General features: G+C 41.1%; 1 protein-coding gene across 4 annotated transcripts in view; it reads right to left on the bottom strand.

Moving 5' to 3' along the window:
• Window positions 1-25,538, bottom strand: part of npr3 (natriuretic peptide receptor 3) — a 79,950-nt gene that overhangs the window by 41,461 nt on the left and 12,951 nt on the right. For all 4 annotated transcript variants that reach the window (XM_072571968.1, XM_072571958.1, XM_072571987.1 and 1 more), the window contains exons 2-3: window positions 18,207-18,329; window positions 8,632-8,807 (exon numbers count right to left, since the gene is read on the bottom strand). In XM_072571968.1, coding sequence (XP_072428069.1) covers window positions 8,632-8,807; window positions 18,207-18,329 — 299 coding nt within the window. The remainder of the gene's footprint in view (window positions 1-8,631; window positions 8,808-18,206; window positions 18,330-25,538) is intronic.

Raw genomic sequence — 25,538 nt, forward strand, 5'->3', positions numbered from 1 at the left:
CATTTATTTTATCCGTTGCTCCCGATGTGGTCTCCTCTACATTGGGGAGTCTGGGCGCCTCCTACCAGAGCGCTTTAGGGAACATCTCCGAGACACCCGCACCAATCAACCAAACCGCCCCGTGGCCCAACATTTCAACTCCCCCTCCCACTCTGCCGAGGACATGGAGGTCCTGGGCCTCCTTCACCACCGCTCCCTCACCACCAGACGCCTGGAGGAAGAACGCCTCATCTTCCGCCTCGGAACACTTCAACCCCAGGGCATCAATGTGGACTTCAACAGCTTCTTCATTTCCCCTTCCCCCACCTCACCCTAGTTTCAAACCTTCCAGCTCAGCACTGTCTCCTTGACTTGTCCTACCTGCTTATCTTCTTTTCCACCTATCCACTCCACCCTCTCCTCCTTGACCTATCACCTTCATCTCCTCCCCCACTCACCCATTGTACTCTATGCTACTCTCTCCCCATCCCCACCCTCCTCTAGCTTATCTCTCCACGCTTCAGGCTCACTGCCTTTATTCCTGATGAAGGGCCTTTTCCCGAAACGTCGATTTCACTGCTAGTTGGATGCTGCCTGAACTGCTGTGCTCTTCCAGCACCACTAATCCAGTATATGGTAAATGTGAGGCAGTTGTGGTCACTGTCACCGCAATGGTCTCCCACCGAGAGATCTGACACCTGGCCTGGCTTATTGCCTAGCATCCAATGCAAATTGGCTTTCCCCCTCATCAGCCTATCTACAATGAAGGGCTTTTGCCCAAAACATTGATTTCGAAGCTACTTGGATGCTGCCTGAACTGCTGTGCTCTTCCAGCACCACTAATCCAGAATCTACATATTGAGTCAATAATTCTTCCTGTACACAGTTGACAAACTCGGCTCCATTTAGACCATCTGCACTAAGGAAGTTCCAATCAATATTGGGGAAGTTGAAGTCACCCATAACAACAACTCTGTTACACCTGCACCTTTTATCTGTTCTTCCATCTCTGTGCTGCTATTGGTGGGGGGGGGGGGGTTTCCACAGAAAACACCTATAGAAATTCCTCAAGCTGTTTTAGTTAGGCAGATTGCCAGGCATTAGTTTAATGTCTTGCACAGATTAGACACCATGAGCGAATGTAATGGTCATGATACTGTGCCACCCACCAGCCAGAAAACCAGTGACAACCCTATGTGGCCATTTGTGAAAATCCTGTTGGGATCAAAAGCATGTTGAGCAGTTAACGCTCTGCTTTTGGGGTCCTAGGGCATTCAGAATGAGATCTAAACCACCAGGAGCCGCTAGTCAATCAAATGGTTGGCAGATCTTCATTACCAACAGTGCCACTGGGAGCAATGGACACTGCTGGGACTGGCCAGAGATCAACAGCAAAGCTGGAGGCTCAGAGTAAATGTTAATGCTCTGCAGGCAGCTCCTGCCCCCTGCCAATGTTCCATACCAATTGTTGGACACAGTGTTTTCCCATGGAACATTTAGGATATTTACATTTCAAAATGGCATCACGGGATCAGAACACAGCTGGGAGTGGGTTCCTGAACCCAGATCAGGCCCTCTCCGAATAATAAACATGCAACTTTGTCCTGAAATTTGAGTTCTGAAGCATTTAATTTCTCTCCAACACTGGGCAGAAAGAGAAACATTTTGGATATTTTAACTCCTCCATGTGTTTCAGGAAGAAAGCTGCATCGTGACATCTGTGGGATGTTAGGTAAGTGAAGGATATATTTAATAATTCTGATGTAATTGTAATGATCATGCGTCAGCTACAGAGCTGCAGGCAGTCACAGGCTCCCTCCATCTGGATTTTAAATGTTTTTAAATCTAATTGAAATGAAATGGGTGGCACAAAGGTTGATTCCCGGCTTGATTGTAAAGTTGAGTGAGGGATATGTCAGGGCAGAAGGTTACAAATTGTGGTTGAGTAAAACTGTACCACTTCTTATTTATCCACAGGGTAATATGAATGCACAGATTAAATGGTCTTAATTGATTCTTAGCATATTGTTTTCTTTCATGTATTTACTTCTGGCATTGAATCTGTTGAATTAACACAAAGTTACAAATCAAATGTCGCTGCTCATCCTCACAGCTACAGTAAAGGAACAGCACTGGGATGTTAGCTCATTTCACAAACTGAATTATTAGATTGCTTGATTTATTTCTCTGAGTTATAACAGACCAAACCCTTCTGTTTGATCAATGCTCTTTGTATACCCTGTGGATACCACTAGGATAGATCAAGCCCAATTCCTGTTAAATGATAACAAACACATCTCCAAACATGCCAGCAGAGAAGTTTAAACTCCAGCCCAGTAACAAATAGGAACAGGAGAAGCCATTTACCATATCAACCCTGCTCCATTATTCCATCACATCATCCAATTCCTCAAACTGCAATAGTTAATAAAGAGAGAAAAGATGTACTTCATCAAAGAGCAGAGACTGGATAACAATTAACTTGTATTTTTCACATTTGATGGTAAAGGGAAAGGTAATACTGAGAGAAGATCCACTGTTTAAAGGTGCTGCCAAAGGGGAAAAAGTGAAATTTCAGCAGATTTCAATAGAAGGAGAAGTGCTGCAGACTTTAAAATCCTCTGATGATGGACAAACTGACTGAGCTGGCTGAGGCCTAAAGGACACAGCAGTGAGACTGGGTCCACAGATGGCAGTGGGGAACACAAAGGCATGGAAAAAAATACCCGACCACACCTTCACCAACGTACCAGGAGTGGACGGATCCATCCATAGCCGTATAGATGGGAGTGGCAATTACACAGAAATTGTCGAAACAAAGGCCTGTCATCACACTGAGGGTCCTTTCCATCACGTTATCACCTTGCTAAGTAAGACAGACTTTGAACAAATCAAGACAGGGCATTCATAAGGCAATGTGGGCCTCATCAGCAACAGAATTTTACTCAACCACAATCTGTAATCTTCTGCCTGATATATCCTTCACTCAACTTTACAACCAAGGTGGGGATCAACTCTGGTTCAATAAAGAGTGCAGGATAGTTTGCTGGTAGCTACACCAGGCATAGTTAAAACTGGTGTGTCAACCTGTGCATCTACAGCATAGGACTCTTTGTCATTGTTCCATCTACATAAGATGGTGGACCTGTACAGAATTGGTACAGCACAGAAGGAGGCCATTCAGCCAGTTGTGTCTGCACAAGCAAATCAAATCAGTTAGGTTAGCTCGAATGGTGCACTTTATCTGATGGCTGAAAAGATCAATGTGTGAAAGGCAGATTCTGCCTCACATGCCATATATGAACTGATTATCATCAGGTGTCCTGGTGTTGTTATTGGTGTTGGTAACTGTTGCCCACTGACTCTCATGGTGTCACACACTGACCCACAGGCAGTGTCACCATTAGCATCTGTCCACAACCTAGGTCTCCCAGGGGTGAAAATTGGTGCTTATGGCCTTCCCCTCAGAAATGCAAACATCCTGGGAAGTGGAAACATGTGCATCTTAGTGGTTATCTGGTTTTCTGGTTCTGGTGACCTCACCACACAGGAGGTTTTTACGTAAATGACCAGCTTTCATCCTCCGACTGTGCCTGAGCTAGCAAAAGCCCTTCTGGCTGACGAGTGGCTACATAACTTCAAGATTTGCTTTCAATAACACTGCCGCATTCTTGATTTTGCCTGCGGTTGAAGTGCCCAGAATGCACTAAAAACAGAGATGGTAATTGTTAAGCTTCTTTTCTTAATAGCTGAGAGTTATCCACCTCTCGCAGTCACACGACAAAGGTGCTTTGAACACAAGCCTTGTAAACCAGCTTTGTGGTGCTAGAGGCAACCTGATACTTTTAGGTGCATGCTTCATTCGTCGTCCAAAAGGGCATAGCTGCTTTGCTTATTGTATGAATTGGCACCTTAATCATAAGACAGTCAGCATGGAGCAGAGGGAGCAGAATCTGTGAACCACTTACAGCAGGATTATATTTAGAGCAATTAAGGGCAGCACTGTGACACCTTGGGCCATAAACATATTTTGTAAACAATTATGGTAATAAAGAACATATTACAACCATGGGAGAGACAATTCACAAGTCTTCATTGTTGAGTTTCAGTGTGAGCAATTAACCATCAGTGTAGAGGAACCTCTGATCACGACATGCTATATTTTTGTCCTCGTTTGCAGTCTGAACTGTTTATCAAAATTGCCATCTGAACCAGCATGCAGGTGAAAACCTTCCATGGGTCAAAGGTCAAGATCATGGAAATGAAAGTACCTAATAAGATTGCAGCTAGGACTGTTCCGGTTTCAGTCCACTCTTCAGGCTGTCAGAAGTGGTGTCATCAAACTATACAGCACAAGATGTGTTGCTCAGAAAGGACTACAAGACTACCTGAATGCTAACCAACAACAGCAGAAAGTTATCGTCAGAGTTAAGTGATTCCACACTGAATCAAGCAGATTGATGCTCTGCAGTCCTCTACACTCATGACTCAGTCATGGATTGAGATGAACAGTTAATAAACTAATAGGAGGAAGTTCCCATTCTGAATAAGGCCAGAAGTCAGCATATCAGTCCACTGCTGAAGAATTAAGGTCATCTTCAGTCAGAAATGTCAAATGGATGATTCATCTGGGGCTCCTTCTTAGATCCCCAGAATCATAGATGCTAATCATTAGTCAATTCAATTCACTTCATATGATATCAAGAAACATCTTTATGTTTTAATACAACTGGTATCCACCTGACAATGTGGAGAATTGCCAGCTAAAGCAGAACAAATGTAGTTTGACTAATTATTGCCCTAATAGTCTTCTATTGATAATCAGCAAATTAAGAAAGTTGCCCTTCAACAGTTTTATCAAATGATACTTACATAGCAATAACCTGCTTTCTGATGATCAGTTTGTGTTCCACCAGCACCACCTTGTTTTAGGTCATATTAAGCCTCGGTTCAGATATGGACAGAAGAGCTGAGCTCAAGAGGTAAGATGGCCGTGACTGCTGCTGACTTAAAGGCTGCATTTGACACGGTGACATCAAGAAGCCCTGACAAAACTGAAGTCATGTGAATTAAGACAACTGTCCACTGGGTGGAGTCATACTTAGCACAAAGGAAAATTATTTTGATGTTAGTAAAGTATTTAGTAGTTCTTCAGGCCTTCATTCCTGATGAAGGCTTTTGCCCGAAACGTCGATTTTCCTGCTACCTCGGATGCTGCCTGACTTGCTGTGCTTTTCCAACACCACTCTAATCTAGACTCTGATCTTCAGCATCTGCAGTCTTCACTTTTGCTCTGTTTAGTAGTTCTGCCTGGCAATACAGAAGACTAGGTTTCAGTTTCCTGACTATCCCTATGTGATGGGTTGTGTGTAAACACAGTTTCTTTAGGGCTCCTGTGGCATAGTGATAATGCCCCTACCTCTGAGCCAGGAGACTCAAATCCCACCTGCTCCAGAGGTGGGTAATAACATTCCTGGACATGAAGTCAAACCCTTTGGCCCAACTTGTCTATGCTGACCTAGGAGGTTTCTTAAACTGAACTAGCCCCATTTGCCTGCATTTGGCCCATATCCCTCTAAACCTTTCCTATCCATGTACCTGTCCAAATGTCTTTTAAATATTGTAATTGTGCCCACCTCTACCACTTCCTCTGGCAGCTCAGTCCATATATACATGACCCAATGTGTAAAAAGAGGTCCCATTTAAATCCTTCCAGTCTCACCTTAAACGTATGCCCTCTAGTTTTGGATTACCCTACTCTAGGGCTAAAGACCTTGGTTAGTCACCTTAACTATGATCCTCATGATTTGATTTGAAAATGTCTCCTAAGCCCAATGACCTTCAGTTGCTTCTCTCCATCATGAGCTCATTCATGACCCCTCAGATACTGAAACAGTTTATGTTCAAATGCAACAAGACCTGGACAATATCCAGGCTTGGGCTAATAAATGGCGCAAAAAGAAACATTCATACCATATGAGTGTCAGGCAATGACCATCGCCAACAAGAGAGAATCTAATGTTTGTTCCCTGACAATCATTGGCATGACTATCACAGAATCCCCCACTATCAACATCCTGAGGGTAACAATTGACCAGAGAATATTACACAATATGGCCAACTGATTGAATATCAGGCCTGGGAGTAGAACCGTCAGTTTCCATTCCACTTTCCTCAGCACAACGTGAAACACAAAGGCCAACCCATATTTGTTTTCTCAGTGTTAAACTAGTTTTCTTTGTAATTCCCTGTTCATTTCGAGAATTCAGAATTTAACTTTTGTCAGTGTTGGGATAGAATATCAACGTTTTTGTTCACAGGCTTAAAACAACAAATCCTATGCTTCATAAACTGAAAGTATGATGAGACCTCTGGTTTCTGGGTCACTGAAGTACACTTGACAGACTTTTGGCTCTCCTCCAACCAATCTGCTAGTAGTGAGGCTGGAGCTTTGCAGAAGCAGGTTTCAGAGGTCCGTTACAATGCTAGCTTCCTCAGAATGGTCAGCATAGCTACTTATCATATTCCTCAATGAAAAACACCACTTCACTTCATCAAATTCTGTCACTGGATCTTATACATTCTCTGTAACAGATAAAAACCTCCTCAAACTGATTTATCTAAAAGATGATAATTCAGACAATATCATGTTTTTCCAATCCTGCACCAGAAAGTTGAGTTGGTTTAAGCGCTTAGACCTGGACTAAGACTTACCTTAACACATAATCTGATTGATTTAGAATCTTAGCACAAGCAGGAAGTTTCACCAAATTGCATTTTTGAAACAATACATATCTAGTATTTAAATCTCAGTTACAGACTAAACGCTATTGAGAGAAGCACTGTCATTCCTTTTTTTTTGTAAATTCATTCATAGGATGTGAGCCTTGCTGACTTTATCAGCATTTATTGCCATCCCCAATTGTTCTATTTATGAACTGAAATCTTGAACCATTGCAGTTCAAGTGGTGTAGGTATATCAACAGTGCTGTTAGGGAAGGCGTTCCAGGATCTTGTTCAGGAGACAATGAAGAAATCATTGATAAATTCCAAGTGAAGGTAATATCTGGCTTTGAGGTGAACTTGCAGATGGTGGTGACTCCATGCATCTGCTGCCATTGTCCTTCTAAGTGGTGGATGCTGGAGAGATTGGAGTGTCTGTGTAAAAGATGCCTTGATGAGTTACTGAAGTGTACATCGTAGATGGTAGACACTGCTGTCACAATACATTGGTAGTGGAAGGAGTTTGTGGATGTGGAACCACTCTAGACAGTCTGCTTTGCCCTGAATGGTGTCAAGCTTAGAATCATAGACTTTCACAGTATAGAAGGAGACCATTCAGCCCAACATGTCTGCACTCACTCCTGAAGGAGCTACCAAGCTAGTCCAATTTTCCAGCCCTATCTCTGTAGCCCACTAAATCTTCTTGAGTATTATTGAAGCTATACCTGTCCAGGTAAGTGGAGAGTATTCCATCACACTCCTGACTTGTGCCTTTAGATAGTGGACAGGCTTTGAGGAGTCAGGAGGTGAGTTACACGCTGAAATATTCAAAGCCTCTGATCTGCTCCTGTAGCTGCAGTGTTTTTGATGGCTGCTCCAGTTCACCTTCTGGTCAGTGGTAAGCTCATACTTTAAGACTTCTGGACACTTTTTGATCTGTCGAGATGTCAACATGTGTCAAGAAATGTCAACCCATCAAAATGTTTTGATAGTTATTGGTAGTTCTTGACAGGTTGCACAGTTTCAAAAAGAAATATTTACACGCAATCGTCACCACCCCCAAAAGGATGCAAGATCCTTTCCTTGTCACAACCCCAAAGGAATCCTGATCCCTACCACCAAGATGTCCTGGGACTTTATCTGCAAGCGTATTCAGCTTTCCAAAGGAGCGCCTCGGCTGTCTAAAAGCTACATAGTGATACAGTACTTGGTCTAATCTACACACTCCAGCTTCCAGTCACCAGGGATACCAGAACCTGATTTCAGTGGAAGCAGGAGCAGATCATTCATACAGACAGCTGCCTCCAGGAGCCACACAGACATGGACTATGATCTGCCCCACCCCCAATGAAACTGAGAGAAGTCGGGACCATGTAGCAGATGTGAAGGGTAGATAGAGAGCAATTGCAATTCTGAAAACATGCTGGCATTTTCGCACTCTCCATCCGAGTAAGAAATTGGAGCCTTTGTTTGCTGGGAAAATATAATGAACATCTGGCATTTCAGATAGGTAAAGTTTCCTCTCAGGAACAAGAAATTGGAAACTTAGAATCATAGAATGGTAATGCACAATTGAATGCCATTCACTCTGTCAACTCCCTTTCAGGATTAGAATGATAAAATATTTTTAACTTTATGCAATTAACAAAATCAATTAGCATGATTTCCTCATCTGCCACATATTCTATGTCACATTTAAATTGTGTCTAAAGTAAACCGTCCATGGCCCTGTAAAAAAGTGACTTATGAACAGAAAGCTGTCAAATGTGATCAATCTTCTACTTTGATGTTGTTTTCTTTCATTGAGAATGATCAAAGTCAACCTGCAGTCAATCCTTCCCTTGAACTCCACCTCCCAAGTTTAAGAGCGCCTGATCTGAAATTTCCAAATATAGGGTGGTTCTTTCTTAAATTATATGGCAGACTTACACCATTGTCATCTTCAGGGCTCAAATTGTACCGATGACGTGATCGATTTTTCATGTCAGCGGCAAATTTGTAAAACTCTGGCTTTGCTGACCTCAGTAGAGTCACAGTTTGAAGCGACTGGTACGCTGCTTTGGCTTCAACATCAAATTTATCTCCTTGTTTCCACGAGCCATTTCCTAAGAGTAAAATGAAAAAGATTTTAGTTTGTCTAATAATGTGATCATATTTCATCACATCCAGCTTTGGTCAGCTCCTCTTTCGTCTTTCTTATTTGTACAACTACTTTGAATAGACCCTTGAGAGGGAATGCTGCCAGGAGTCAATCTCACCCAAAAAAAAAAAGTATCTCTGAGTTTGAAATTAGTTTGCAAACATTCAATACTCTTTCGCCATAATGTTTCTGACTTCTATTGTACGAAGATGATCCTAATAGTTACTTTGCCTCATAAAACTCAGTCAATTTTGCCTTTTGTGATTGACTCCTCAACCAAGGGGAACAGTTGCTCTCTATTCGACAGTCCATCTCCTTCATAATCTTATACAGTTCAACTACATATCCCCTCAATTTTTCTGCTCTAAAGAAAACAATCCAAGCCTGTCTAATCTCTCCTTATAGCTCAGTTTCTTCATCCCAGGCAACATCCAGGTGAATCTCCTCTGTACTCCCTCTACTGTGATCAGATCATTCCTGTTGTAAGGAGACAGTATTCCAACAGTAGCCTGACCAACATTCTGCAAAACTTCATCATTATCTCCTTGCTTGTATATTCTATGCCATGGCTGACGAAAGCAAGTGTCCCACACACCTTAACAATCCTATTCACATGCTCTGCAAATTTCAGGGATCTGTGAATAATTACCCCAAAATCCCTCTGTTCCTCTAAGCTACCCAGTGTCCTGTCTTTCATTAAATATACCCTCATCTTATTTATTCTTCCAAAGTGCATCACCTCACACTCATCAGGATTAGATACTATCTGCCACTGCTCTGTCCAGCTCACCAACCCATTTATGCCTTCTTGTAACCTACAACCATCTTCTTTGCTATTAACTGTTCTACTAATCTTGGTGTCATCTGTAAATTTGCTTAACATTCCCTCGACATTTTAATCCACATTATTATAAGGATCCCTAATACTGATCCTTGTGGATTATTGTTGGACATCAGGCTCCAGTCACTCAAACAGCCTGCTCCCACTCCCGTTTGTGTCTGAACACTAAGCCAGTTTCTGACCCATCTGGCCAAGTGTCCATGAATTTCACCTTCTCAATCAGTTGCCCATGTGAGACCTTGTCTAAAGCTTTGCTAAAATCCACAGAAACAATAAATCCACATCAATTGAACTTCCTTCATCCACAAACTTGATCATATTTTCAAAAAGTGCTAACAAATTTGTTAGGCATGACCACCCTCTGACAAAGCCATTCTGACGGTTTCTAATTAATCCATGCCTTTCCACTTAGATATTAATTTGGTTCTTCAGAATCTTCTCCAATATTTTTCCTACCACTGACATGAGACTCACCAGTCTATAATTTCCGGGTTCATCTATATCATCTGTCTGAAAAGGTGGAACCACATTTGCCATCCTCCTCTGGCACTTTCACCTGTGGCCAGAGAGGAATTTAAAATTTATGTCAGATCCCCTGCAATTTCCTCCCTCACCTCCCACAGCAGCTGGGGAAACAATCTATCTGGGCCAGGGCAGTTGTCTGTTCTTAAGCCCAACAGAGCCTCCAATACCTCTCAATGTCCTGTGTCAAACTGTGCAAGTTCCTCACAGTCTCTTTTCCTGAATTCTGTACATGTATTCTCCTTTTCCAGTGTGAAGACCAAAGAGAAGTATGCATTCAACATCCTTCCAATATCCTCATTGGTCCTTAATGGGCTCTACTCTTCCCTTGGTTAACCTCTTCCCTTTAATGCACTTATAAAGTATTTTAGGATTCTCCTTAATCCAGTTCACAAGTCCTTTTTCATGCCCCTTTTTTGTTCTTCTAATTGCTTTCCTAAGTTTCCTCCTGCACTTCCTGTAATCCTCTCAGGTCACAGCTGAATTACTCCCTGTGGACATAATAAAAACTTGCAACTGTTCTTCCTTATCCAGTCCTGAATTGTTCTTGATTATCCAGGATCCTCCAAACTTATTGCTCCTACATTTCCCTCTAAAGAGTACATGTTGGACATGTACTCTCTCCAACCATTTTTGAATGCCCCTCACTGCTCTGCTGTACACTTAACCGTGAGGAGCTGTTTCCAGTCTACTGTGAACAGATCCTGCTTTATTTTAATAAAATATGCCTTTCTCCAAACCCATGCAAGCTATCTTTTTCCTTGCCCAGAATGAATTTGAACTGTACCGCATTGTAATCGCTATTGCCTACATGATTGCCCACTGTCATATCGAACACTTGTCCGGCTCCTTTCCCCAGAACCAGATCCAGAACTGCGCTGTCCCTTGTTGGGCCTTCTACGTATTGATACAAAAAACTGCCCGAGATGCATTTCAAGAAATCCACCTCCTTCAAACTCTTAACACAATGGCTATCCCAGATTATGTTGGGAAAGTTGAAATCCCCTCCTATTATTACTCTTGCATGATTATTACTCATACACACCTCTGTGAATTGTCTACATCTTAGCTCCTCTATTTCCTGCTGACTCTTTGAGGGCCTATAATACACTCCCAGTAAAGTTGCTGCCCCCTTACAACGTTTTGTTTGAGGACCCTTCCAAGATATTATCTCTCCTTATTGTGTAATTGACTCCTTAATTAATAGTGCTACACCACCACCCTTTATACACCCTCCTCTGTTCACCTAAATATACTATACCCCGAAATGTTGAGTTGCCAATCCAGTCCTTCCCTCAATCATATTTCTGTGATGGTAACAATATCATAATTCAATGGCTCAATCCATGCCTTTAGCTCATCAGTCTCACCTATTCCACTCCTCACATTAAAGTAAAGGCCATCCAGTCTCATCTTACTCTCTTGAGACTCAACATAGCTGAACTCACTGTGACTTGCTTCCTTTGCTGTAGTATGATGTGTCTCTGTTTCTGTGATTTGTGCCCCAACTCCCTGCCAGATTAGCTTAAACTCTTCCCAATAGCACTATCAAACCTACCTGCAAGAATATAGGTCCTAGATGTGGTCTGTTCTGTTCGTACATGTCCCACCTTCCCAAAAATGGTCCCAATGATTCAGGAATCTAAAACCACCCCCTCACACCAACTCGTGAACCATGCATTAATTTGTCCTGTTTTTGTCTTTCTAAACTCACTAGCACGTGTCATCAGGAGTAATCCAGAGATTACTATTGGGGTCCTGCTTTTTAATCTACTGCCTCGCTCCCTAAATTAAGTCCATGAGACCATAAGACATAGGAGCAGAAATTAGGCCATTCAGCCCATCAAGTCTGTTCCACTATTCAATCATGGCCGATAAGTTTCTCAACCCCATTTTCCCACACTCCCCATAACCCTTGATCCCCTTTACAATCAAGAACCTATCTATCTCCATCTTAAACATACGCAATGACCTAATTCTTGATGCAAGACCTCATTCCTCACTTTGTCCATATTATTGGTACCTACATGTACAACAATCTCTAACTCATCACCCAGCTGTTTCAGGATGCCTTGTAGCCAGAGATATCCCTGACCCGATCCCAAAGTCACATTTTCAGCCACAGCGACACCAATCTGGTCTCCTGACTAAAGAATCCTCTATCACTGTTGTTATTCCTTCCTCACTCCCTGTACAGTTGAGTCACTTGTGGAGCCTGAAGCTTGGCAGGTCCACAAAATTCTCATACTATGCTTATGACCTCTGGACATATGCAATTAGGGAACTTGGGATCATATTGTCAGCAGGTTCAGTGCTCAGCAAGTTCAGTGTGTAAATCCCATTCCCTCTGGCTCCACAGCATGAATAATTTGCAAAATGAATATAACCAGTTGCCTGGAGTTTGCAGCCACAGAAGCTTAGAAAAGAATCCTGAGCAAGGCAAATCTCAACAACTGCCTCCGAACTCCACTGACAAATTTTGCAAAGGTTGCCTAATAGTATGTTTAAGAGGCCAAACAAGCATTTTAATTATCTACTTTGACCTAAAATACCTAGTATAAAGGCATTCAGAAGTTAACAAACAAAAAGCAGAAACTGCTGCTGAAATGCAGCACATCTATCTGTGGAGAGAGAAAAACAGAGTTAACCTTTCAAGTCCAGTGATCCTTCTTTAGAATTGATAGCAGATAGGAAAATATGGTACTGACTTTCTGCTGGTGGAGGGGGGAGGGTGCTGGTAGGGAGAAAAGGTGAGCGGATAGGGAAAGTTGGAGCCCACAGAGAGAGAAAACGATCAGCAGAGAAAGGGATATTTGATGGTCGATTGTTGACAGATTATTGAAATGAGTTGAGAATGTTAAGTATTTAACATGTGAGCTACCACCGGATAGATTTGTGATAGGCTGTTCCATTGTTTAAGTAATGTCCTAAATGCGGGAGCAATATTTATTCTAAGAAACATACTATGATGGTCCCTGGGGTATCTGGCAATATTAATCAGAATATGATGATCAACATCACAAACTAGACATACAGGAATTGAAGTTGAAAAGTGTGGTGCTGAAAATCAGGTCAGGTAGCATCCATGGAACAGAGGAATTGAGGTCTCAGGCATAAGCTTTTCATCTGGAATTAAAAGCTTTTGTGAAGGGATTTTCTATATTAAGTTTTGAGTACCATTTAAAATTGCTTTTTGTACAAGTAAAAGTCCTGCTGGTCTGGCACTGGTGACTCTTACGCCTCTTTTTGCACCCATTTGTCCACAAGAACAATGTATTAGTGACTTTCCTAATGCAGTGATGAGAATCATTGGGACTGTATTCCAGCATGAGTCATTGGAGTGAGTGTACAGCTGTGGGGTCAGTTGGGTGCAGGAAAGGGTTTGGTGATGAAAGAGGACAAATTAATGTGACTAAGGCCATGGGATGTTGGCAGGTAGGTGCCAGGCACAAAGAAATTCAAGTCAGTGCTATCTTGACAATTACCAATTATTGACAATTACCAACTCTTGACAATTATTCAGCCAGCTGTTGGCACATTCTCAATTATCTCCAGGCAGCCACATTATCTTTGGGGGCACCATCAGTCAGAAAATGTAAATAAAATCTTCCTACCCGCCAAGCAATACACAGATATAAGTATGCAGGAAAAGATGCTTACAGTGAACACCAATTCAAAGCTTCAAATCCATCCCCTTCCATAATTTTAAATCTTGTCACCATCTTTACACAAGTTATGAGTATTCTTATGAAAATAACCATGTGTCATATTTTGGAGCAGAGTTGTGAGCAGAAATATAAACATCAAGCAATAAAATTCCACACTGAACTACCAATTTATTAAATAAATTGAAATGCAGCCAAATGCATCCAGACATTAGAAATAGTACGTAAAATTAGCTCCTCAATGTGATATTTGCCTCAGCCACAGCATATTATAACACCCTGTTATCATGATATAAGCGTTACTAATTATTTGGTTTGGCCTAGTGCTAAGCTAACTGGAAATGCTTGGAAGAGGGGAGCCATATCCCCTTGACCTCAGTTACATGACATGAATTGTGTTTTTAGGGGACATTAAAGGACCCGAGAGGTTTCCAACTTGGCCTGCTCAATCACACAAAGGCTCGCATGAGAGGCTCACCACCCTGAATAGACATCATAATGGAACGGAGGGACAGCTGATAATACTTTCGTTTGGATAACTCAGGTGCTGATTTTTTTTTGCAGTGGGTTTGACACAGTGGCATCAAAGAGCCCGCCATACTCCATTTATCACCACAGAGTGAATGGCTGATTGAGGAGAAAGGATGATGAAATTCAAATCCATGCATTAACTCCAATTTGACAATGCATTCCGGAGCTCTCAAACTGAAGCACTTGTCAATGACTTCAGAAGAAGTATTGGGGAAAAAAATTAGACAAGGAATAAAATACTAACAATCCAAAGAACTGCAGATTCTGAAAACCAAAATAAGTACAAAAGTTGCTGGTGAAACTCAGCAGATCTGGCAGCATCTGTGGATAGAAAGTGAAATGAATGCTTCAGTGATTCTTCTTCAGAACTGATTGTAGCGAGCAAAATGTTGTTATATATGCTGAAGATGGGGTACAGGGAGAGGGTGGAGGGGGCGGATGGAGGAGGAGGAGGAGAAGTAAACAATAGGTCGGGACGGACCCCAAAAAGACAGAACATCATCTGTTGCTGACCAAGGAGTGGGTAAAGGTCAGCCTGGGAGAGGGTAAAGGTCAGCCTGGGAGGGTCAATAGTTTCTCATATGATCCATTAGTAGCTGACAGTTGGGTTCGTTGTGATAGTAGCCCATGTGGTGACAAAGCCTGGTGTGGGTGTTGGGAGAAGCTCATTTGAGAAGGTGCTCAGTTCCCAAGATGATTGAACTCGATACTGAGTGCTGAAGGTTGCAGGTTCTCCAAGTTGAAAATAAGATGTTGTTCTTCCAGTCAGCACTGATTTCACTGGAGCACTGAAGCAAGCCCGAGACAGAGATGTTGGCCAGGGAACATATAGATGTGTTGAAGTGTCAGGCAACCAGAAACTCAGGGTCACTTTTACAGACAGAATGTAGGTTTGCAAAGTGATCGCTCAGCCTGTGTTTCATTTCTCTCATGTGGAGCAGACCACATTGTGATAAGAGAATATGTAGTGCAGGTAAATCAATGTTTTATCTGAACAGATGTGACAGAGACTGAGAAACTGGGAGAATGGAAACAGGATGTGGGGGGTGCACAGTCAAGGCAACTATGGGACTCTGTGGGTTTGTACTGGAGACTGTTAGCCAGCCTCTCCTCAGGAACTGAAACAGAGATGTTGAGGAAGGGAAGGGAGGAGTCAGAGATGAACTGGGTGAAAGTTTAAGCAGAGAAATTGGAAGCAAAATTGATACGTTTTTCCATTTCCAGATGAGAGAGGAAGCAGCACTGATGATATCATTGATGTACTCGAGAAAGAGTTATGGGGGTGTGCATCCAAATGGGACTAGAGCAAAATATATTGCGTCTGAACATAGAACATAGAAAACAGAATAAAGAACAATACAGCGCAGAACAAGCCCTTCGGCCCTTGATGTTGTACTCACCTGTGAACTAATCTAAGCCCTACACTATCCCATCATCCATGTGCTTATCCAAGGAATGTTTAAATCTCCCTAACGTGGCTGGGTAAAGTACATTGGCAGGTAGGGCATTCCACACCCTTACCACTCTCTGACCCCTCGTACAAGCTGATGTCATCATCCGAGGAAAATGACTCTCCCTGTCCACCCTATCTAATCCTCTGACTATCAAATCCCCTCTTAGCCTTCTTCTCTCCAATGAGAACAGACCCAAGTTCCTCGGCCTTTCCTCATAAGACCTTCCATCCAGATCAAGCAACATCCTGGTAAATCTCCTCTGCAGCTTTTCCAATGCTTCCACATCCTTCGTGTAAAGGGGCGACCAGAACTGTACACAATATTCCAAGTGCGGCCACACTAGCATTTTGTATAGTTGCAGCATGATATTATGGCTCCGAAACACAATCCCTCTACCAATAAAACCTAACACACTGTATGCCTTCTTAACAGTACTATCAACCTGCGTGGCAGCTTTCAGGGATACATGTACATGGACTACAAGATCCATCTGCACACCCACACTACCAAGAATCTTTTCATTGACCCAGTATGCTGCCTTCCTGTTATTCTTACCAAAGTGAATCACTTCACATTTAGCTGCATTGAATTCCATTTGCCACCACTCAGCCCAATTCTGCAGTTTATCCAAGTTCCCTTACAACACTGTCCACTACTCCACCGACTTTAGTGTCATCTGCAAACTTATTAACCCATCCACCCATGCCTTTGTTCAAGTCATTTATAAAAATGACAAACAGCAGTGGTCCCAAAACAGATCTTTGAGGCACACCACTAGTAACCGGACTCCAGGCTGAATATTTGCCATCAACCACCACTCACTGCCTTCTTACAGAAAGCCAGTTTCTAATCCAAACTGCTAAATCAACCTCAATCCCATGCCTCCGCCTTTTCTCCAGTAGCCTACCATGTGGAACCTTATCAAAGGCTTTGCTAAAGTCCATGTACACCACATCAACTGCCCTACCTTCATCCACATGCTTAGTCACCTTCTCAAAAAACACAATTCTGTTTGTGAGATATGACCTGCCCTTGACAAAACCATGTTGACTATCTGCAATCAAACTGTTGCTTGCTAGATGCTTATAAATCCTGTCTCTTATAATCGTTGCCAAAACCTTTCCTCCAACACATGTAAAGCTCACTGCTCTATATTTACCTGGGTCATCTCTTGAACAAGGGCACAACATTTGTAATCCTCAAATCCTCTGGTACTAAACCTGTAGACAATGATGACACAAAGATCAAGGTCAAAGGCTCCAACGTCTCCTCCCAAGCTTCCCAGAGAATCCTCGGATAAATCCCATCCAGCCCAGAGGACTTGTCATCTTTCACTCCTTCTAGAATTGAAAACACCTCTTCCTTACTAATCTCGATCCTTTCTAGTCTAATATCTCATATCTCAATCTTCTCCTTGACAATATTCTCTTTTCCCAAGTGAAAGCAGATGAGAAATATTCATTTTGCACCTGTCCGATCTCCACAGGGTTCACACACAACTTCCCACTTCAGTCTTTGACTGGCCCTAATCCTAGTCATTCTTTTCTTCCTCACATACCCATAGAAAGCTTTATGGTTCTCCTTTATTCTACCAGCTAAAGGCTGCTCATTTCCTTTCCTTGCTCTTCTTAACTCTCTCTTTAAATCCTTCCTAGCAAATCTAACTCTCCATCATCTCATCTGAACCATCCTGTCTCAACATCACAAAAGCCTCCTTCTTCCACTTAACAAGAGATGCAATTTCTTTAGCAAACCACAGTTCCCTTACCTTATCACTTCCTCCCTGCCTGACAGGAACATACCTATCAAGGACACTCAATACCTGTTCCTTAAACCAGCTCCACATTTCGATTGTCCCCACCCCCTGCATTTTGCTATCCCATTCTATGCATCCTAAGTCTTGCCTAATCACATTATAATTACCCTTCCTCCATCTATAACTCTTGCCCTCTGGCATGTACCTATCCCTTTCCATCGCTAAGCTAAATGTAATTGAATTATGGTCACTCTCTTCAAAGTGCTCACCTTCCACGAAATCAAACCGCTGGCTTGGTTCATTACCAAGCACCAGATCCAGTGTGGACTCTCCTCTTGTCAGCCCTTTGACATACTGTGTCAGGAAACCCTCCTGCACACACTGGACAAAAACTTGAGTTATAGCATTTCCAGTCAATGCTGGGGAAGTTAAAGTCCCCCATAATGACCACCCTGTTCCTTATACTCTTATCATGAGTTGTTTACCTTTCGGGAACCTGTGTCATATCATAATAAAGAAAATAATCAGAGCTGAATTATTGGACATTACTAACATTAGATAATACAGTGGAATTCTTGTAAAGAAATGTAATTACCATACAGGCTGCTGTTGAAGAGTTCGATGTTAAAGAATACATAGTCTCCGCTGGTCATTCCCTGTTGATGTGCTGCAAGCATGACTTTCCTTATGGTCTGACTACTCGCACACATAATCACAACTGAAGGGAAAAAAAAACATCACTTTAGGAAAAGTGCAAACGTAATAAAGGCACATCTTCCAAACAAATGTTGGACGAATTAACAACTTCCCCATTGTCTGCTGATGATGTTAATTCATACAGAGCTATAGCTACACAGGTGCTCTCCCAAGTAATCATTCTTCAAATGAAAATATTCACAGTGGACATTGTCAATCTATTCAACTAAGGCATTATTGTATAAGAGAATGAATCTCAAGGAGTTAATGTACGTGTTATGCTGGCTCCATCCATTCTATTGATGCCACACACAATCTTTGGGTGCAGCAAAGAACTCTATTCTAGTTTTTTAAAGGGAGCAGCTCCCTAGAGTACAAATAATTATGCCTGACCACATTTAGTTCGACTTATCATGCAATAAACGTTTTTTAAATTTGAGAATAGTACCTTTTCTGTAAATACTTTACAGTGATAGATGCTCTACCACGAAGCACTAGGTAGGCCCAAGACAAAGCAAAGTCAAAGGAGGACTGGTGGCAGTGAACAATCTCAAACAACCCTTATCCAGTAATACCTGCTGCTCAAAATGATAAAAAGTACAAGGTGCATCTGGGGATATACTGCAGCCATTACATCCTGATCTGACTTTGTTCTCTTTCACTATCTGGAAATGCAAACTTTCCACTAAATCTCACTGAATAACTAACTGACAGTGAATGATAGTCAGAAGCAAGAAAACTTACTTTCTTCACTGCTTATGTTAAGAGGCTGCAGGAAGAATTTAACAGCTCTCAAAGCTGTTTGGAGATGGGTAGGGTTGGCCATTTCACTGGACACTATCACCATCCTGTCCAATGACTGACTCCATATTGGGAAAATTCATGTATCGCCTTTCAGGCTGGACACTAATTAAAATGCTTAAATTACAAGTTTTCCATCACTTCAAACTTATCAAGCTCAAACTTGGAGGCCAAATACAGTACATTTTAAGTATTTTAATTGACCTGCTTCAAAAGCAACTGACTTGTGGCAAAGCTTTCATTTTCTATTAATCCTCTGCATGACAAAGAATTCTTACAAAATCCTTACAATGATGCAAGACCCAAATCTAAATTTATACTGGATAGTGCATTTATTTATCTTTTTTTCCTGCTTTCTCTACCCCCATAACAAAAATTAACCAAATAAAAATGTTTAACTGTAAGTATATAATGTACAAGAAGTAAATACATAGGTGTTATATTTTAAGTTAGCAATGCAACTAAAACAGATTGATTTGCAGAAAGATTTGTATGTTTATAGCATCTTTCATAATCCCCAAAGTACTTTGCAGCTAATGGAGGATATAATAAATTTAGAAACACAAAATGGAGTGTGTTGTATAAAAGAGCAACAACAATTTGACGTAAGTACTGCATTAGCTGTGATGCACTTTAGGACATGACCGGTCAAGAAAGACAATGCATCATTGGAAGTTCTTTCCTTTAACACAACGTGAATGAAGCATTGCTGGTCTAGTCCTTTTTTTGTCTGTTTTAAAGTGCAAAGTTGTATCAGTTCCTATATGATACAACCACAGGACAAAAATAAGAATTTACAATTCCAGAGTGTCTTTAGCATTTAAAAAAAACCTTAGAGAACCTTCTAGGGAATGGAGCAAACTTAACGTGGACAAATTCACAATAGATCAGTGTGAGGACAGCAAAATGGGGCAGCAGGAATCTTGAGGTTGAAGTAAAACAACGAATAGAGAGATGCTGGAAATCTGAAACAACAACAGAAATCGCTGGAGAAACTCAACAGGTCTGGCAGCAACAGGGTGACTGGACATGAAAAGTTAACTCTGCTTTCTCTCCACATATGATGTCAAACCTATCAAGTTTTTCATTGTGCTTTCAGATCATAAGGCTGAATTTTTTTTTTAATTTACAGAATGTGGGCAGCAATGGTAACACTGTGGAACCCTAATTTTACATGAGAAGATGGTGGGACCTTAATTACATTGTCAAGGCACATTCATTGTATTAGGAGGTGGAAGAGAGTTCCAGGATTTAGATACAGTAATTGAGAAGGAATGATGATATAGCTCCAAGTCATGATGATGTGTGAGTTGGAGGTGAACCTGTAGATGGTGGTGTTACCATATATCGATTGCATTTGTTCCTCTAGGTGGTAGGGACTCTGGATTTGGAAAGTACTGTAGTAGGACCTTTTTACTGTGCATTCTAGGATGGTGTATACTGCTGCTACTATCAACCAGTGGCAGTGATAATTGTTTCAATGTGGTGACCAGGGGAGCTAATTTGCCCTGTTTGGTGAGGAGTTTCTTCTGTGGTGTTGGAGCTGCACTCATTCAGGTAACTGGAGAATAATTTATCAAGTCCTAAGTTGTGTCTTGTTGATGCTGAAGGAGGAGTGAGAAGCCTAGTTACTCACTGCAGAATTCCTAGCCTCTGATATGCTTTTGCAGCAACAGTATTTATATGGCTCATACAGTTCAGTTTCTGGTCAATGGATGCCCCCTGGATATTAGTTGTGATAATTCAGCACTTGGGTGATGTGAATATATTGCCATTTATCGGCCCAAACCTGAATATTACCCAGGTCTTACCGTAGACAGGCACAAACTGCGATATTATCTGCAAATGGAACAGAACACAGTGCTAACTTCAACAAACTTCGTCACTTCTGACCTTACAGTCACAGAAATGTAATTTATGAAGCAGCTGAATATGTTTAGGTTTAGGACAATAACTTTGAGGAACTCTTGTAGTTCTGGGCTACAATAATTGGCCTTCAACAGTTACAGCCATTTTCCTTTGTCCTTGATAAAATATCAATCAGTGGAGAGAGTTCCCCAATCCCTGGACTGTACATTTGATCAAACACAAATCACAAAGTTGGGAAACAGCAAGGTGATCAAACTATTTGAAAGTGATGAGTAGAATTCTAAAGTTTTGTCAAAGAAACAGGAGGAGTAAATCAGGTTTATAATAACCAAGATAATAGAATATACACTTTAAAACTGAACAGTAATCCAACATAGGTTAAAAACAGCAAATTGTTTCTCTCCTTTCTATGGCATGATATGAATGATTTTTTTTCCCTACATTTACAGGACATTGAGTTAAAATTGTGTAATAACCTGACCTGCTTCTGAGTAGCAGCAAGAAATTTGATGATTCAGTACACACCTTGATGAAAAAAAAACTCCTATGTCATTCTTTCCAAATCTATAACATCTACATTCTCTTCAGATTCTGACCAGCTAAAGCAAAGTCAGATTTATTATTTTAAATGATCGCATTAAATACCATTCAACTGCCTCACAAAATGAGCAATATTATCACACATTTAACTTGAATGTTAATGTCAAGGTTAAAGACGATAAAGGGCAAAAAATTGTTCATGTATTTCAGAAGGAAAGGTTAGCATGGGGCATGCTGCCTTGTCAGAGGGTCTGCCTTTCAGATGAAGGATTTAACTCAGTTGTTATCTGATCTCTCAAACGGACACAAAAAATGAAATGGCACCATTTAAAATATGTTTAGTACCAAACAGTACTAAACATATTGGAGCAGAAATTAGTCTTAGATGGGGATGACAAGTATATGATTTTGAGGTAGGCACCCATTTTACACAGCACAGATTCCACTAACTTGAGTTGAACTGAATATCAGGCACTGAGCTTAACAGGTGAACAACCCAATATCAGCCATTTTGTACCAACACCAGAGGTGCGTTTTGATTTCATTATCTTGCCACTTATGTTTGATTTTTTTTGTACTTAGTTGCATGCATTACCAGTTGGTATAACAAGGACAACAGTGACTATGTAAACAAAATAAATCAAAGTAATACCTCAGAGTTCCAAGGAAGGCTCACTGGAGCCGAAACATTAACTCTGATTTCTCTCTACAGATGCTGCCAGCCCTGCTGAACCTTTCCTGCAACTTCTGGTTTTGTTTCTAATTTACAGCATCCACAGTTCTTTTAGTTTTTATTAAGATATCAGATTTGACTGCTGAATCTTGGCTGAAGTTGGTTTGGTTTTCTCAATAAGCTTGTTTTTGGAAAGTGCAAGACAAGCAAGTACAGCACTGGAGGAGGCAAGCGTTGAGTGATCTGGAGTTCTAGAAGGAGTGGGTAAGAAGTAAATGCAGCAGGGATAGTTCCTGAGCTAAAAACAAGTGTGCAGAAGGAAGTCTGCTAGAAATCAAACGGTACAATAGTATTACATACCTCTGAACTTAAATGGCAGACAGTAAAGTTGATAAAGTAAAGGCCACAGTTATATTGAGGGTGCTGGAAGAATGGGAAAATGGCTCTTGTTTTTGTGATGCTTGGTGAAATTATAATGTCCCAGCAGATAAGATGCTTGTGAGGTATTGGGAAGACACAAAGGTTAAGCTGGGTCCCTCTAGCATATATATGTGCAAGCTGATCCTGAGTTTCAAAATATGGTCACAAGCACGTCAGGGAAGGTACTGGTAAATCAGAGAACCAATTTAAAGATGGCTGAGTCATGAACAGCTTCTCCTTCGACTGACTTCTACTTCAAGAGTGATGTCAAGGATTTGATTCATATTGAATGGGAGGAGACTTGAATGCAACATAAACACAGTGTGGTAATAGAGAGACTCCCTACAGTACAGAAACAGGCCCTTCAACCTAACAAGTCCACACCGACCCTCTGAAGAGTAACCCACCCAGGCCCACTCCCCTACCCTACATTTATCCCTGACTAATACACCTGACACTGGACAATTTATCACAGCCAATTCACCTAACCTGTACATTTTTTGATTGTAGGAGGAAACCTAGGCACACCGAATGTGCAAACTCCACACAGTCACCCAAGGCAGGAATCGAACCGGGATCCCTGGTGCTGTGAGGCAGCAGTGCTCATCACTGAGCCATCGTGCTGCCCCACTGTGGTTTCATCAACTAACCTGTTTCTATGTTGTATGTTACATGTAACATGTAATCAGATGTAAACTCACTTTTCTAGAACAGTCAAGCTGCCAGGCTGAGCACAATTCAGTTTCTTTAAATCACCAAGTTTGTGTGGTCACCCAAAGACATAATGGGCACACGCACTTTTAAAAGGTAATGTAATATAACACTCACCCATAATGCTTACTTGGTTATGGACTTGTCCTGATAGTAAATCCTGAACATTCATTTCAACCTTTCACCATTATTCAGCTTAACAAGGTGAACGTATGACCAAACCTGAAATAGCATTCTAATTGTTTGCACTGTATACTTGACTACCATTTATAGGGTTGATTTACTTTTCTTTCAACTGCTCCATTCTTGGGCCTGCACTCATTTTATTTCATCCTGACATTGTTACACTGATTTATTTTCATACTCAAAAGTTAACACAAGCACTACTACGTATTCCTTTTCTTTTGTCAACTAATTTATTTTGTTGAGTCATCCATTAGGACAACGTTTTTCACTACAATTCTTCTAAGCTCCAATCCACTATATTAAATATATTTCTTCTTGTTTATTTCATCAGAATCTATCACTATAACATGTACATCACTTTTGAGCACCATACTGGTGAAATATTCTCCATTTGCCTGGATGAGAACAGCTCTAACAACACTCAAGAAGCTTGACACCTTTCAGGACATAGCAGTCCACTCAACTAGCACCACAGCCACATTCAATCCCTCTACCACTGACATTCAGTAGAAGCATTGTGCACCTTCTACAAAATGTGCTGCAGAAATTCATCAAAGCTCCTTTTAATCAGCACTTTCCAAACCATCTAGAAGGACAAGAGCAGCAGATAAATAGGAATCCTACCACCTGCAAGTTCACCTCCCTGCCACACGCCATCCTGACTTGGAATTATATTGCTGGGCCTTCAGTGTCGTTCAGTCAAAATCGAAGAACTGCCTCCCTAATAATATTGTGGATGTATCTCCACCAAACAGACTGCAGCAGTTCAAGGAGGCAGTTCATCACAACTTCTCAAGGATAGACAACAAACACTGGCACAACCAGTGATGCTCACATCCTGTGAGTGAATTTTTAAAAATGAGTCTAACAAAGGTTCACAGATAAATGTTTTAAAATATTTAATGGGACTTAAACTAGAGGTCAACATTTGCAGTCCCTGAGAAACAGTACAGTCATGAACAGTATAGAGATGACAAGTTCAATTTATCTCCAACAACATTCTTTTTTTTTTACAGAAATAACTTTGATGAACAGATTCACTCCTGTTATCACCCTCACCCTCTTTTGTTCAATACATGCCCTTATTCACATTATTCCTTCAGGTAAATGTATCTACTTTTTTCTTTAGAAATCAAAAACAGCAAATGTGGAATGATTTTATTTTAAATACTGTTTGAAAGATGCCAGAAAGTAAAGAGATATGGAAGTAATCACATTTACAAAATAATTTGGTCAAATTGAGCTAGTTATGAAGACAGAAGAAAGATATGGCTATGCGTCTGGAAGACATTGAAGAACAGTGAAGAATAAATTACATTGTCAAAGCACACTCTATAGTCTGGTCATTCTAGTCCAAACAAGATAAGGGTACGTTATGAAGGACAAAAGCTAAAAGAACAAGGGCAATTGATACAAGGGAGCGCAATGAGTTGCAAATTCCTCTCCAAGCCACACACTGTCCATACTTGCTAAGTTTCTTCACTGTCACTGGGCCAAAGTCAGGAAACTCACACTAATAGAACTGTAAGTGTATGTACACCACATATACAGCAGCAGCTCAAAATGGCTCACCAGCAACTTTTCAAAGGCAATTAAGGATAGCATTGAATGTTGGCCTGGCCAGTGATAACCTCATCTGATGAACGAATATAATTTTTAAAAAGTTATTCTGGAAATTATGAGGCTAATTTACAAACAAGATTCAAGAAATTAATGTTTTCTTTTCCAGAACAATGAACGTGCAAAAGCATAAGAAAATGGTTAAAGCAATTTAAGATTAACATAAAATGGAACTCAACAGGTTATTTATGTTAGAAAACGAGAATGGAGCTGGAGGATATCAGGACAAAATCTGGAGGCATCAATTGATATCAGAGATTTAAAAATGTCTGCAAGATAGTTAACATACAAGGCTAATACCCAGTTTTAATTTACAGGAGTAACTCAGGGCAAGAGAGCTCAAAACGTTGCTCTTTTTGTGCTATGTGGGAAGTGCCCAAGCCATCATGCATGTAGAAAGTGTCTTTTTTT

This window comes from Chiloscyllium punctatum, chromosome 1, assembly GCF_047496795.1.
Source record: "Chiloscyllium punctatum isolate Juve2018m chromosome 1, sChiPun1.3, whole genome shotgun sequence".
NCBI lineage: Eukaryota > Metazoa > Chordata > Chondrichthyes > Orectolobiformes > Hemiscylliidae > Chiloscyllium > Chiloscyllium punctatum.